This window comes from Piliocolobus tephrosceles, chromosome 1 (genome assembly GCF_002776525.5).
Source record: "Piliocolobus tephrosceles isolate RC106 chromosome 1, ASM277652v3, whole genome shotgun sequence".
NCBI lineage: Eukaryota > Metazoa > Chordata > Mammalia > Primates > Cercopithecidae > Piliocolobus > Piliocolobus tephrosceles.
Window position 1 is genome coordinate 180,877,684 of NC_045434.1, and position 14,854 is coordinate 180,892,537.

General features: G+C 54.1%; 1 protein-coding gene across 2 annotated transcripts in view; it reads left to right on the forward strand.

The window, feature by feature from the left end:
- HIVEP3 (HIVEP zinc finger 3) overlaps positions 1-6,282 on the forward strand; it is a 413,652-nt gene extending 407,370 nt beyond the window's left edge. For both annotated transcript variants that reach the window (XM_023221309.3, XM_023221310.2), the window contains one exon: positions 1,469-6,282. In XM_023221309.3, coding sequence (XP_023077077.2) covers positions 1,469-2,284 — 816 coding nt within the window. In that variant the 3' untranslated portion in view covers positions 2,285-6,282. The remainder of the gene's footprint in view (positions 1-1,468) is intronic.
- The last annotated feature ends 8,572 nt before the right edge of the window (positions 6,283-14,854 follow it).

A 14,854-nucleotide genomic window follows, 5' to 3' on the forward strand; every position in this document is an offset into this window, starting at 1 on the left:
CTCCCCTGTGGGTGCGGGGGTTGCAAGTTCACACCCTCCTGGGTATCACACCTGGAACTAAACAGCTCTGCCAGCTCAGTAGTTATCAATAATTTAGCAAACATTTATTAGGCACCTACTGTGCCATGCACCATGCTGGGTGCCCTGAATCAGCTGGCTAATTAAACTTTATTTTAGCCTCAGAAGCACAGAGCATGGACTCTGGAGTTCATGGGATCTGGGTTCTACCACGTATTAGTTCGTTCTTGCATTGCTGTAAACAAATTCCTGAGACTGGGTAATTTATAATGAAAAGAGATCGAATAGGCTCACAGTTCTTCAGGCTGTACAGGAAGCGTGGTGCCAGCATCTGCTTGGTTTCTGGGGAGGCCTCAAGCAGCTTTTACTCATGGCAGAAGGTGAAGCGGGAACAGGCATCTCACATGGCAGAGTGGAAGCAAGAGAGAGAGCTGGGGGGAAGGTGCCACACACTCAAAATGCCAGATCTCATAAGAACTTACTCACTACCTGGAGGACAGTATCAGTCCCCATGACCCAGACACCTCCCGCCAGGCCCCACCTCCAACACTGGGGATTACAATTCAACACGAGATTTGGGCAGGGACAAATATCCAAACGATATCATGTCACTTGCAAGGGGTGTAGCCTTGGATGTGGGTGTAAATACTCATGCAGTTCCCCACCCCCACCCCATCCCCATCTGCCTGTGTTCTTTGAGCAGATGGCAGAACTTAACCAAAACCATCACCATCTCCAATATCACTGTCACCAGTGCCCTCAGAGACACCCCGTCGACCATCAGCACTGTCCCTGTGGCCAGCACCACCACTGTCACCATTGCACCAACACACCACAGCTGCCACCCTGTCAGCACAGTCACCATCCCTGTCCCCTCAGCTGCCATGACCCCTAAACTGACAGCACCATCATTGTCAGCTGACGACCTTCCGACACCTTCTCTGTCCCCATGTTGCCATGACCCAGCCCTGTCACTCCTGGAGGAACACTGATCTAGGAATCCTTGATTTTTAATTTTGGGGTCACATTCAAATTCCTGGGGGTGGCAGAAGGTCAAGAACCTCAGGTGGGAACTCATGTCCAAGGGTGAAGCTGGGTGAAGACCATTTAGGAACAGGAGAGGCAGCAGACCCACATACAGGCCAGGCTCGTGGGTGACGACAGGGCCCCACGTTGCTCAAGTGTCCCCTCCTCTGAAGACAGATATGCCGGCCAGAGGCATGGAGACCATGGGGCCTGAGCATACTCATGCTCACTGTTGAGCTGGAGATGGCAGCAGGCTCAGCATCCATGGGCAGGGAGTCAGGAACTTGGTTCTGGGTTCAGCTCAGCCGGGACTCTGGACTCGCTCTGTGATCTTGGGCAAGTCCCCTTCCCACTTCCAGGCCTCAGCTCCCCATGTGCCCAGCACGTAACCTTCACCTTACCTTGTCTTGTTTTCTGACCCCAGCAGAAGGCCGAGTCCCGAAGTCCCTCCTGCTCACCCAGCCCTGCTCATCCTCTCTCCTCCCGACCATTCTCCGCCCTCCATGACTTCCATGGCCACATCCCGGCCCGGACAGAGGAGAACATCTTCAGCCACCTGCCCCTGCACTCCCAGCACTTGACCCGTGCCCCGTGTCCCTTGATTCCCATCGGTGGAATCCAGATGGTGCAGGCTCGGCCAGGAGCCCACCCCACCCTGCTTCCAGGGCCCACCGCAGCCTGGGTCAGTGGCTTCTCCGGGGGTGGCAGCGACCTGACAGGGGCCCGGGAGGCCCAGGAGCGAGGCCGCTGGAGTCCCACTGAGAGCTCATCAGCCTCCGTGTCGCCCGTGGCTAAGGTCTCCAAATTCACACTCTCCTCAGAGCTGGAGGGCAGGGACTACCCCAAGGAAAGGGAGAGGACCGGCGGAGGCCCGGGCAGGCCTCCTGACTGGACACCCCCTGGGACCGAGGCACCTGCCGAGCCCACACCCACGCACAGCCCCTGCACCCCGCCCGACACCTTGCCCCGGCCACCCCAGGGACGCCGGGCAGCGCAGTCCTGGAGCCCCCGCTTGGAGTTCCCGCGTGCACCAACCAACCCCGAGGCCTCTGCCACCCCGCCGCTGGACCGCAGCAGCTCCGTGGGCTGCCTGGCGGAGGCCTCTGCCTGCTTCCCAGCCCGGAGGAGGAATCTCTCTGGGGAACCCAGGACCAGGCAGGACTCCCCCAAGCCCTCAGGAAGTGGGGAGCCCAGGGCACCTCCACATCAGCCTGAGGACAGGGGCCCCCGCAACACTTAGCCTCTCTCCAACTGCTTCAGCATCTGGCTTCCAGTATCCGGCAACAGACGTTTCCAGCCACTTTCCTTGAATCATCCCACTCCCTCAGCCCCATCTGTCCCTCCGTCCAGGAGCTCTCACGGCCCCATCTGTTGTACCTTCCCATGTATGCAGTTACCTGTGCCTTTTTCTACGCCTTTTGTTGCTTAAAAAGAAACAAAACAAATCACATACACACATTTAAAAAAAAAAACAACAACCCATGAGGGGTCTGAGGCTGTGAATAGTTTATGCTTTTGGGGAAAGGCTGATGGTGGAGCCTCCTGACCCTCCCCACTGCGGTCGGCAGCCACCCACCCCAGAGGCTGGCAGAGGGGAAGGGGTGCACTGAGGGAGAAAGGAAAAGGAAACTTCAAACAATATAGAATTAAATGTAAAAGGAAGCACTCCTGTGTACAGATGCGATCAAGGTTCCTGTTTATTGCCACTTTACCCCCTGCCCAGCTCGTGGCCACCCGTCTCTGCCAGCAGAAAGGTCAGTGTCCCCAGGCACAGGGGCGCAAACAGAGGCAGGTGACCCCCACCCAGGCCCCAGCAGGCAGGCCCAGAAAAAATAACCTTTTCCTTTTTTTTTTTTTTTGCAAGAAAATAAAATTATACTTTTCCTAGGATTTCAACACAAAATAATAGGTGCAGGTAGAAGGAGGAAGGTTGGCTCCCCAAGGGCCCCTGGATACTCTGGTAGTCTGAGTCATAGGCCCATCCTGGCACCACAGGTGGGCAGGCCACCCCACCCACGCACCCCCACTCCCAACACCTCCCTTCTGCACCCCACCCTGGCCCCCTGGGCTGGGAAAGGAGCCCTGACTGCCCGTCCCTGGCTCCCAAGCCCCTGACCAAGGCCTCACTCTTCTGTTGCCTCCTCTGTTCTAAAACTACCCACAAAGGCGGAAGTGGCAGGGTCCAAGCCTTAGGGGTCATTCCTGAGACTGGGTTTTGGGTTTTGTTTCACCCTGGGGTACAGGGGACCCTGTTCCACTCATGGCTGGGTTCTTCCAGTGCTCCACAGCCGAGGTTTGCAGGGAACTGTTTCAGGACCACTTTGCCACAGGACTGTTTCCCCCTCTCCCTGCCCCACACTGTCCCTGTCTCCACTACCCCAAGGAAATACCCAGAACTGTGGCTGGTGGATATGGCCCAGGCCTGTTTGCTGTCTTACACCTCTTTTTTAAAAAGAGAGAGAGGACGGTGTTTGATACTTTGCCCAGCCACCACAGATTCTCGTGACCTAGAGGATTTCTGAATTGTCCTGTCATTGGAATTCTCCAAAGCAATCAGTGCAAGCCAGTGCCTCTTCCTTACCCCCCTCTCTACCTTCAAGAAGCTGCCCTGCATTTCCTGGGGCAAAACTCTACTTTGTAAGAAAAATAATAGGACCAGAAATTTAAATCCCAAATTGAACTATGGAACTTGAACTCTAGTGTGTTTGCCCCAACTGGGAGAAGTGAGTTTTTCCCCAGTGTTCCGGAACTGGTTTTCTTTACTTTCTACGAAGGAGGGCAGCACAGGGACTATGGTCGTGGCCCATGACGGCTGGGTTTGATGCCACCCTATAAAGAGCAGGGACCTCCTGGCCAGTCCCCAGTCCTCAGCCAGGCTGTATGAATCAAGTGCCCACCCCAGGGCTCTTGAGTTGTTGAAACTGTTTGGGTACAGGACACACTAGGTGGGGAGGGTTAAGACCCTTCTGTGAGTTCCCTGTGCGGGGCTGTACTTGCCTCTCCCAATTCGTGGCCTTTCCCCGGCTTGGTCCCTACTAGACAGACAAACCAGCCACAGTCCAGCCTGCAGCCAGACCACCTTGTTCATTCATTCTCCTTTGCCTCACTCAGAGCTAAAACAAAAATGAGACGAAAGGCAGGGCCTCCCTGGGGGTCCACTGTGCTCCAGGGTTCTGGGGAGTCAAGATTAGCCAGCAGCTCCTGACTGCTTCCCTCAGAGATGAGGGCTCTCATCCTCCCAAAAGCAGCAGCAAGCCCAGCCTGGACCACGCCGTCCATATTGCTGGACAGTGGCCTGGCAGAAAGTGACTCCTCCGAGTCCCAGGAGGCCAGGGCTTTTCCCACCCTTGCCTTCCAGCCCTAACCCATGGGACTGCCCACGGATTGGAAGCTTCAAGGGCTGAAGTCTGGGAGCTGCATAAAGGCCTTTGCTTCAGCCCAGGTTAAAAATCTCCCTGGGCAGGCTCTCTCTGCCCCAGACCTACAAAGCAGCAGACTGGGGGCTCTGGTGGACTAGCCCCTGATATTGGTGGGGGACCCCACACCACACCACCCCACCCTGCCTTCCAGCTCTCGTGGGCATTTTTCTCCCTGCGCTCAAATAGCCTACCCACCCAAGGTTTCCTCCCTGGGCAGCCTAGCAATGAACAGCGCAGCCGGCAGGGCAGAGGCCTGGCATTCACCGGGCCCGTCAGGCTCAGGCAGAGAAGCCACAGGGGCCAGGAGTCACTGGAGACTATTTCTAAATGATGGGGGGAAATGCACAAATAGAATCTCACCAAAGGGCTGCCTCCACATTGATGCTGTGCCCAGAGGGACACAACCAATGCCACCAGACTGGGTATATGTCACTGGGCACAGCTCTAACCCCCTCCTCCGGACTCTAGTCCCAGTCCTCTGTGCACAGAGCCTCCAGCCCACAGGTATACCTTCATGATTTGGAGAAAGACGTGCCCCAAGCACACCCTCCCCTGGGTCTTCTGCCCTGCTCCCAGTCACTTCCAAGCTTCCTGTTTGCCTGTGATGTTATTGTGCCTGTTGAGGGAAGCAGCAGAGGAGGCAGTGGCTGACTTGGCACAGATGCCTGCTGCGTGCTCTGTTGAAATGCGCAGGGTGGCCATTCCTCGGTACAGACTAGCCCTGGTCCTTAGGTGTGGGCAGTAGGGGAGGAACCAACTGGTAGAGGTTTCAGAGCCAAACCTTGCCTTCAGTTGGTGAGTCCTTGCCCCCCAGGCCTGCGCTCCACGATGCCCTTCACCCTTGGCAATCTCAGTGCCATCCCTGCGACCCTCCAGGAGCCTGACAGCAGCCAGCTGCCTGCACTGTTGCCTCCATACGCTCCAACTTCCAGACCCAGAAGTCCCTCTGCTTCCCTCTGTTGGAAAAAAGCCTAAAAGAATTAGCTTCCAGATTCCTCTAGCCCCTGCTCCATTCCCACCCAGTCCTTCTGAAGAGGAATGAGCAATACATCTGAGCTGGATTTCTCTCTAGTCCTTTCTCCAGACAAATCCTTCTTAAAGCAAAAGTCCTGGCTGAGCACCTGTCCTTGGGGACCGATCTGCCATGTGACCAGGGAAAGAAAGTTCCCGAAAGCCTATTCCACCAATTCTGCTTCTGTGTTGTGAATCCAGTCTGCTTTCCATTAGAAAACCGCTTTGGCACTTATGGTCACTTTACTAAATCTAGTATGTAAAAAAAGAAAAAGAAAGAAAAGAAACAGAAAAAAGAAATGTGCAGGCAAATGTAAAATACAATGCTCTCTGTAAGATAAATATTTGCCTTTTTTTCTAAAAGGTGTATGTATTCTGTATGTGAAATTGTCTGTAGAAAGTTTCTATGTTCTTAAATGGCAATACATTCCAAAAATTGTACTGTAGATATGTACAGCAACCGCACTGGGATGGGGTAGTTTTGCCTGTAATTTTATTTAAACTCCAGTTTCCACACTTGCATCTTGCAATGTTGGTATGGTATATATCAGTGCAAAAGAAAAAAACAAAAAACAAAAAAACAAAAAATCCACGCAGGTCTAAAGCACAGAGTCTGACGTACAAAAGGAAAAATGCTCAGTATTGATGTGTGTGACCTTTGTTGTAAATTACATCTGTACTGTGAATGAGAAGTTTTTACAAGTATAATAATTGCCTTTATTACAGCTCTGGCTGAGTGTTCAGCCTGAGGATATTTTTTACAAAAAAAAAATTAGCATGTTGGAATAAATTTGAAAATCCCAACATAGCCCTGCTTGCCTGGCTCATGGTTTTTCTAGAGGGTTCCACGATGTCAGAGTTGGAAGGACACTTGGCATCCCAAGTGCTCATTTTGCTTCACAGCAATCAGGCCAAGAGAGCAGAGGTGACTAGGCTGCAGTCACACAGCCCAGGACTCTCTTGCAGACCCTGGAAAGGCCTCTCGAGGAAGCACCAGATATAGCACCATCTGGTTTGGGGCCTGTATTTGTTCCCTAGTCTGCGGTGACAAAGCACCACAAACTAGGTGGCTTTAAACAACAGAAAAGTATTCTCTCACAGTTCTGGAAGCCTTAACTTCAAAGTCAAGGTGTTGGCAAAGTTGATTCCTGCTGGAGGCTCTGAAGGAGAATCAATTATATGCCCCTCCTAGCTTCTGGTGGCTGCAGACAATGCTCGGCCTTCCCTGGTTTATACACTCATCACTCCAATCCCTGCCTCCACAAGGCCACATTCACAGATTCCAGGCATTAGGACATAAACTTAACTTTCGGGGGGGCCCCCATTCACCTCACTACAAGATGAATAGTGAATTGGTTCTTGAGTGTTGGCAGTGGGGGAGGCACAGCACTTACTGCCTGTGAGACCTTAGGCAACTCACCTAACCTCTCTGTGCCTCTATTTCCTAATCTGTAAAGTGGAGGGACATGATCCATATCTATAAGGGCTGGTGTGCGGATTAAGTGAGATGGCATATACAGGGTGGCTAACAGAGCCTGGAACATAGTAAGCCTTCAACAATTTGTTTCTGAGCAGGCTTTGCACAGGGTTCTGGGGTTACAAGGGTGGAAAAGATACGGAGTCCCCACCTTTTGTATTCAGCAATGATTTGCCGAGTGCCAATGAGAGGCAGTCATTGATACAACAGTGAGCAAGACAGACACAGATCCACCACGAGGAGCTCACATTCTAGCAGGGGAGGCCATCATCAGTTACTCAATCACAGTAGCCATCACGGCTGTGGTGGAAGAGAATGACGGTGCTAATCCAGAGTGAGTCTGCATCACCCAGGGGACCTTTCCTGGAAAAGTCCTAAGGGTCGGGAGGATGAAGGGAGCCATGAGAAGGAGAGGCTAGATTGCCTGATGGACGATCAAGGGGGATTCTCAGGGTAAACACCATCCAGAAGTTTAGTGCTAAGAGCCTAAGAGGTTCTGTTCGTTCAAAGCAATCAGAGGATTAATTGTTGCTGGCTTTTGGGAAAGCTGGACTAGTACAATTCCTGGTGCCTAGTGGGTCCTTCATAGATGCTGCTGCATGTTGAATGAATAAATGGTGGCAGTGGATGGTGGTGGTTGAAGAGTGAGGACAAGGTGGGGAAGTGGAGGCAGCAGACACAGACACCTTCTAGGGGCCTGGGCTAGAGACAGGGGAGAGCAGGGGCAGTCGTGGGGGAGCGTGGGGTGCAGGGAAAGGAAACCGAGTGTGTGATGGGCTGGTGAGGAGACAAGAAGCCAGATGTAGACTCCTCTTCCCCTGTGGCCCAAAAGAAGGGGAGGGAGGAAGTGCAGATGAAGTCAGCCTATCTGTTTGGTGACAGGAAGTTGGAGACACTCTTGAAGGTGGATTGTATGTGGGAAATAGAGTGAAGTCACCTGAGGAAGCTGCAGGGTGAAAAGATCAAAGACACCTGAATAGGTGTGAATGACCTTTGAGGGGAGCAAGAGGAAGCCACCAGGGCAACAGGGAAGGCACCTGCATAGCATCGCGTGCCAGCTGCCTTCTGTCTGCTCAGTGGTGTGGTTTTTCCAGCAGTCCTCAGCCGCTGGCTGTGGGCATGGGGAAGGTGGCCCAGGGTTAGCCAGGCCATGGGACACAAGGACAATGAGTTACTGGAGGTGAGTCACTGGCAAGTGAAGAGGTGAGGTCACTAGCCACTGAGCCCACGTGCTGAGAAAGGAACAAGCAGGCCTGGTTGATAAGGAGAAAGGCCAGTGGTCAAGTGACCACTTGGATGAAAACAAGAAAATGTTGTGAGCTGTCTTAACTCATTGGATGAAGACTGTGTCAGCCACAGGCGTGGGTGGCTGAGGTGCGATGAAAGAGATCACCACTGGAGATGAAGAGGACAGGAAGTGAGCATCCAGGGTGCTGAGTGGGCTGTGCAGGTGGCAAGTGAGGCCATTGCTGAGGATTGCAGGGCTTAAGTGGAGATCCGGGCCGTGAGTCAGGGCCTAACTGTCAGGATGGGTTCTGTTATGCAGCAGAAACTAGCAACCCAGACACTCCGGCTGAATGCAAGAGACCTGTATTTCTTTCCCTCACTATACATTCAGTGTGGGTCAGTAGGGGAATTATGCTTATCCTAGTCAGAGATCTAGACTGATAGAGGCTCCTTCCCTGTGCTTCCATGACCCCAGGGGCTGAGGCAAGTACAGTACTAGGGGCTTCCCACTGACAAGTAAATGCTTCTACGTGGAAACAACTATCCCTTCCATGCATATTTTGCTGGCTAAAGAAAGTCACATGGTCACGCCTAATGGAGGAAAATGAGAATAATTGGAAACAGCCCTAATGATAATCGTACAAGGCTAGGACTTCTCAGAATTGGAAGAGGAGATGAGCAGATGTCAGCGATGGGAGGGAGGAGGGCCTGACAGTGGTAGCCTCAAAGGTGCTGGATTTTTACAGTGAGCGAGTGAAAAAAATAACAGTCCAGAAGAGGCCCTGGGAGCAAACGTGGCAGCTGGCTTTAGAATCATGGGATGAAGAGCCACCGTTGGAGCAGGTGCCTGGGGAGCACATCCTTGGATCATGTGGGGGGCATGTCTCAGTCTAGGCCAGTGGGGAAGTAGACCCCCTCAACAGCCCCAGAAGGAGAAGAAAAATAGCATAGTATGTGCCAGGCCCGGTGTCCAGCATTTTACAAACTTGATTTGTAGTTCCTACAACAACCCAGCAAGATAAGAGTTACTGTCCCCAGTTTTAGAGAGGAAAACAGAAGCTCCAAAGGGCCCCCAGCAGCCGAAGGTGCACAGCTAGGTAGGGGCAGTATGAGGACTAGAAAACCCTTGTGTGGCTCACACGTAGTCCTTCAGGGAACCTGAGGTCCTCCCGCCTCCTCCCATCTCACACTTGGGCTCCAGGGAAGCCTGGAATCTCAGACTGTCCAGCTGTGACCACCAGGGTCCAGCTGGGGCTTCTCTCCAGCATCCTCCTGACTTAGTATGGCCATCTGGTAGCCATTTTAAGTCCCTGTGCCTGAGGCCACAGGTGCAAGGAATGACCAGCAGACACCGGGCCTAGATTCCAGTAGCTGAGAGCATGAAAAGTGCCTGTGAATTCTTTCCTCCACTGTCTGCCAGCAGGTCCAAGGCCCGCCGATCCTTCACACATCGCTGGCCAGCAGGCCTCCCAGGCTGCTCTCTAAGGTTCATGAAGCGCTTTCCCATTTGGAGTGGACTAGGACAGGGTGCACATTCCCATTTACAGATGAAGGGGAGAGCCGAAGATCACACCCTGTTTAGTGGCAGGGCCACTCACCTGTCCCCCTGACCCCAGCCTCAGAGGGCGGTGACCACTGCTGTCTGCTGCTGAGGCCTTCACCAGGCTTTGTCTGGGTCCCAGTCCAGGTCTGGGCTGGGGCTGCAGGACTCCGGGATCCTACCCTCACCCTTAGGCCTGGGTCCTCTCTGGGCTCAGAACCTCTGGGCTCAGAGTGTGGAGCCCACACTCTGTCCTGGAGACTCGTGGTGGGGGGCAGGCCACTGTAGATAGGATGGGCCAGCCTGAGATGAGCATGAGTGGAGAGAAGAAGGAAGAGCTGGTGGAGGACACAGAGCAGGTGAAGAGGGTGCAGAAGGGGCTGTGCTGCTTGGGATTCATCATGGGCACTGCTCAGGAGACCCTGGGAGGAGACGCCTTATAACCTCAGCATCTGTTCTAGAGCAGGAAGGTAGGAAGTTTCAGCCCTATTTAACAAGCAAGGAAATTGAGTCACAGTGGAGTTTTTTACCCAGGGTCAGGGTGCCAGAATGGTGACACTGTCTTCCCAAGGACCTCATGGTAAGTGGCAGGGCCAGGAGTTGAAACCAGGTCCCCACATTTGGGAAGTGGTTAGCTTCCTATGGAAAGAGAATCTGGGCCTCTTTGCTACTAAGCAGCCCTGGAACCTGGGTTGGGGCTGGGGAACCCCAACATGCATATTCCCCAGTCCTTTCCAGGCATCACCTACTTCAGGGGGACCCCACTGCCTACTGCTTCCCTTCCAGATGACATCCAGAGCTGAGAAGTGCTTGGCCCAAGGTCAGGGCTATGATTCCTGATCCCTCAGCAAAGCCACCTGCACCCCCCACCGGTCCCTCCTCTACCCCAGGCCTGAGTTCAACTGCCCGTCTCTCTTGCCCAGCTCTGCCTTTTTAGGAAAGGAAAAGAGCAGCCCTGGGGCGGGCGGGCAGGCGGGCGGGTGGGCAGACAGGCTAATCCACCTGCTCCCGGCGTCTCTGGTTACCCGTGGTTTGGGGCTGGGCAGCCCCAGCTGGGAGTGCCAGTCCAGCCAATGGGTGCTGCCGGCTGAGCTCTCCGCCAGAGCCATACAAGGCTTTGCCACAGCCCAGGCCTGAGCTGGCATAGGGCAACCCCAGCACCAGTGCCCGCCCCGCCCCTGAGCCTGCCAGCCCAGCACGTCCTCGGACTCTGCCTAATCCAGCCTGGGAGCAGATGGGGCTGCCATGCACGTGCACCAGGCCCAGGCCGCTCCAAGGTCAGGGAGGTGGCACCACCAGGGCAGAGACCAGAGTCACGGCAGGGGCCTAGCTAGACATGGTGATCCTGGTGGGGGTCCAGGGTGATGACGCCTAGGCCTGGTCCAGGCTGCATCATCTCTTGACAATGACCACCTAGCCTGCCTCCTCCGCTTCTGAAGAGGTCCTCAGCAAAGCTAGTATCTGGCTCCTGCACCTTCTGGGGTCTTTCCAGGGATCAAGTCCCAACCCATTTAATCCACCCTGGGTTCAGACTGCATGTTCCTCTCAAAAGTAGGGGTGTCCATTAGTGTGTGCCTATTGTGAGAGCCATGTGTATATGTCCCCTATGGCCTGCAGGTGGGGACAGACAGCCCCTCCCCAGCACAGCCCACCCCATCCGTCAGCACATAATGCCTCTAACTTAACGCTCATATGATCCCTGGAAGGTAGGAAGTATTGGTTCCATTTAGCAAGCAGGGAACTAGAGTCATGAAGAGGTTATTAGCTTAAGGTCAGGATGCCAGGATCCAGCTTCAGAGCAGTCTGACTCTAGAGCCTGTGTTCTAGACCTCTGGGCACGCAGACCTCCTCCTGGAATTTACCATCCTGGAGGGAAGGGGGACCAATGTCTAGAGCAACGTGTGAATGCGGGAATGAAAGGCATGTCTGACATATCTGAGATAAGAGGACCCTTTGTTCCTGAATGCTGAGAGTAGAGGGTTCTTCCCAGGCCTCCAATGCACTGACATTGCCCAGGCCATGACTGCCCATGTCTGCAGCGACCCAGACTGGAGAATCCCTGACCACCTCTGACAATTAGATTCTTCACAGAAGCCACTGGGTTCAAGCATCCTTGTGTGTCCTACATAGGCCAAGCCGAAGTTAGGGCCAAGACTGCAGTGCTCTCCAGGGCCACCCTACAGGTGAAGGAAACGTGCTGGCATGGGGGGTGGGGGTTGGCGGGCCTGGTTGGCATCAGGCTCTGTTTGCTCACCCAGGAAAGAAGGAGATAAATATAGACACAGGATTACTCAGATACAGCCTGGGAAAACCGGCTCTGGAGCCTTGACTTCAGCCCTGGCCCAGCCTCGCCTTCACCGGCCTGCCCACACGGTGCCCGCTGCCAGGCCTACCCTGCCTCCTCTTAGGACTCCCTTCCTACCTGCTCTTCCTGGGAACTGGGCATGCACTTGTCTCAACTCCCATAGCAAGTGAGAAACAGACAAAGTCAGTGCTCGCTTGGGTACTGGGAGTCACCTTTGAAGGCCCAGGTGCTATACCAGAACAGTTTCCTCAGTTTCCCCATCTGTGAGGGGAGAGGCTGGTGCATCCAGCCCTCAACTTCCTTGGGCCTGCATGTAGAGACCACCCAGCAGAAAGGGGGTGAGGCCGGGGTCTGTCTCACACACAAGGAGATGCCAGTCAGAGTGGCATGTGTTGGGGGCTGACCTCAGACCCTGGAGCCAAGCTGGATGGGCTGGAATCCCAGCTGTGCCACGTATTAACTGTGGGACTTCAGGCAAGTTACTTTACCTAACTGTGCCTCAGTTTCTCATCTCTAAAATAAGAATAATAATAGTCTATTAATAATAATTATTACATATTACATAATATAAATCTTACACATAGTATAATAATAATTAATAATAATAGCACTGGCCTCCTAGGGCATTAGAGAGAATTAGATGCATCATTGTGTGCAAAGCACTTACACCAGGGCCTAGCACAGAGCAACAGCTACACGCGTTTATTAGAATAGTAACCAGCTGTGGCAGCTGGGGTCCAAGGTACACATAGCCTGGGTGGGCCACTCAGACACTCTCACCTTCCAAAGGACCTGCTGGGCCCTGGTCTACACAGTGGACAGGTCTCTGCTATTCTCAGGCCCTGGCAACAGCTCCTCTGCCTCCCTTCCCTGACTGACAGCTTCTAGAGTCAGGGAGACACAGAGTTGGCAGTGGCTCCACCACTTACAGGCTGTGTTACCTTGGACAAGTGACTGGCCCTCTTTGAGCCTCAAATAGCCGTAACCCTAACCCTAACTTCAAACAGAGAGGCTCGGGGAGGGCCACTTCTCCCACATTTCTCCCTCCAGGGATCGGTAGGAGAGTAAATAGGGGAACGTGTGGGAAGCTTCCAGCTCAGCTGGGCAAATGGGTTCTCTGCGTTTGATTTCATCCTGGCCCACCGCTTTCAATTCCTCCAACTTCCTCCTGTGGCTGTAAGCTTGACCTGAGAAGAGCCACGCCTGGGTACATGACCCTTACCTATGCAAGGGCCCTCAGGTATGGGAAACATGCAGCCTCCCCGTCATGCATGAGTGCAGGTCTCCACTCACAGACCCATGGGGCCCCTAGGAGCTTGTATGTTTCCTCCCGCATAGGCCCCCACTACATGGCACTCATGTGTATCCACACAGCTGTCCGTGTTCACTCTGTACATACCTGCGAATGCATGCACAGACCTATGCACACACGGACACACAGGGGCACAGCTATGCACGAGCATGGAGAAGCAGGTACCTGAAGCTCTGTCCCTGCACATCCTGGCCAGCACGCACGTTTCCACTCTCAGGGGACGTCCTAGCCAGGCCTGGCCCCAAGGTGGCCGTCCTCATGGCACAGGAATGCAGACAGCTGGGGATGCTCTGCCAGCGGACGTGATAGAAAGGCCAAGGGGAAACCACACGGGCAGAAACCCAAGCAGGCGTGCCAGTCCAAGGCGGGGCCCGTGAGTGCCAGGAATTGTGTAGTTGCGGGGGGTGGGGCACGTGCCGATACTTGCTTGCTCTAGTCTCTCCTGTCACCCTGTGTCCTCAGAGTCTCTGAGACTTCGAGGTCAAAAGGGCTCAGAGACCATTCTGCACCAGAGGCAGAGGCCAGGTTCTACCTCCCCAGCCACGCTATGTGGTGGGGTTCTGCCTCTCTCTAAGCTACAGTGTGAGCTGTAAGGGGCCATACCGAGCAGTCTTCCTTGCTGGGAAATCAGAAGAATCTGTGAGCACAGAGATGGACAGGAGGAGGACTGGTGTCACTGACTCCAGTCAAGAGAGACAGTGAAGACGACGTGCAAGTCCCTATAACACTCCAGGTGCAGGCTTGGGGGGACTCACACTGACTCAACACTGTGTTCTAAGACGTTTGCATCTACTGACTCCCTGGATGCTCCCAAAGGGGAGCTGGTCCCCCACTTATGGATGCAGAATCTGAGGTGCAGAGAAGTATTGTCCCAGAGCTGGCTGCCTTCAGAGCCCGGCAGCTAACCACTGTGTTGTGAGGTCTCTGCCTCCGTGCACATTTCACACCCTGGCAGAGAGATTTGCAAGTGAGGCCTTGGTGTTGCTGGCAGAACGAAAGGCACCCTCCCAAATACAGGGACCTCTGGCCCCAGGCAGGAGAGCAGCCTCCCCATCCCTCACAGCATCAACCTTGCCCAAGGCGCAGTCATGCCATCTGTGGGTAAGATCACCACACAGGGAGGAGTCAGGCAGAGCCAGTGGTGGGGGGACGGGGGGGCTTCAGCCTCTTCTGCCAGTGGCTAGGTAGAGACCATGTCAGGGTACCAGGAGAGGACAGACACGAAGGTATGAACAAGGCCATGCAAGACAGGCCCTGGTGTAAAGAGAGGCCATCCTCTTTAGAGGACATCCATGTCCTCCATGTAGAACATATGAACTAAGAGGGACAGAAGCCAGAGTTCCAGAACACACTGAGTCCCAGGGGCTGGCAAGGACCCCAGTGAGGACCTGCTCAACTGCAGAGTCCCTGAGGCCAAGGCTGACAAAGGTGGCTTCCTACAAAGGGCCTCCTGGCCAGCTGGGAACCCCATGCTCCAGTCCTGTTTGCTGGGCAGAACTGTGGGCTGCTATGCCCTGGT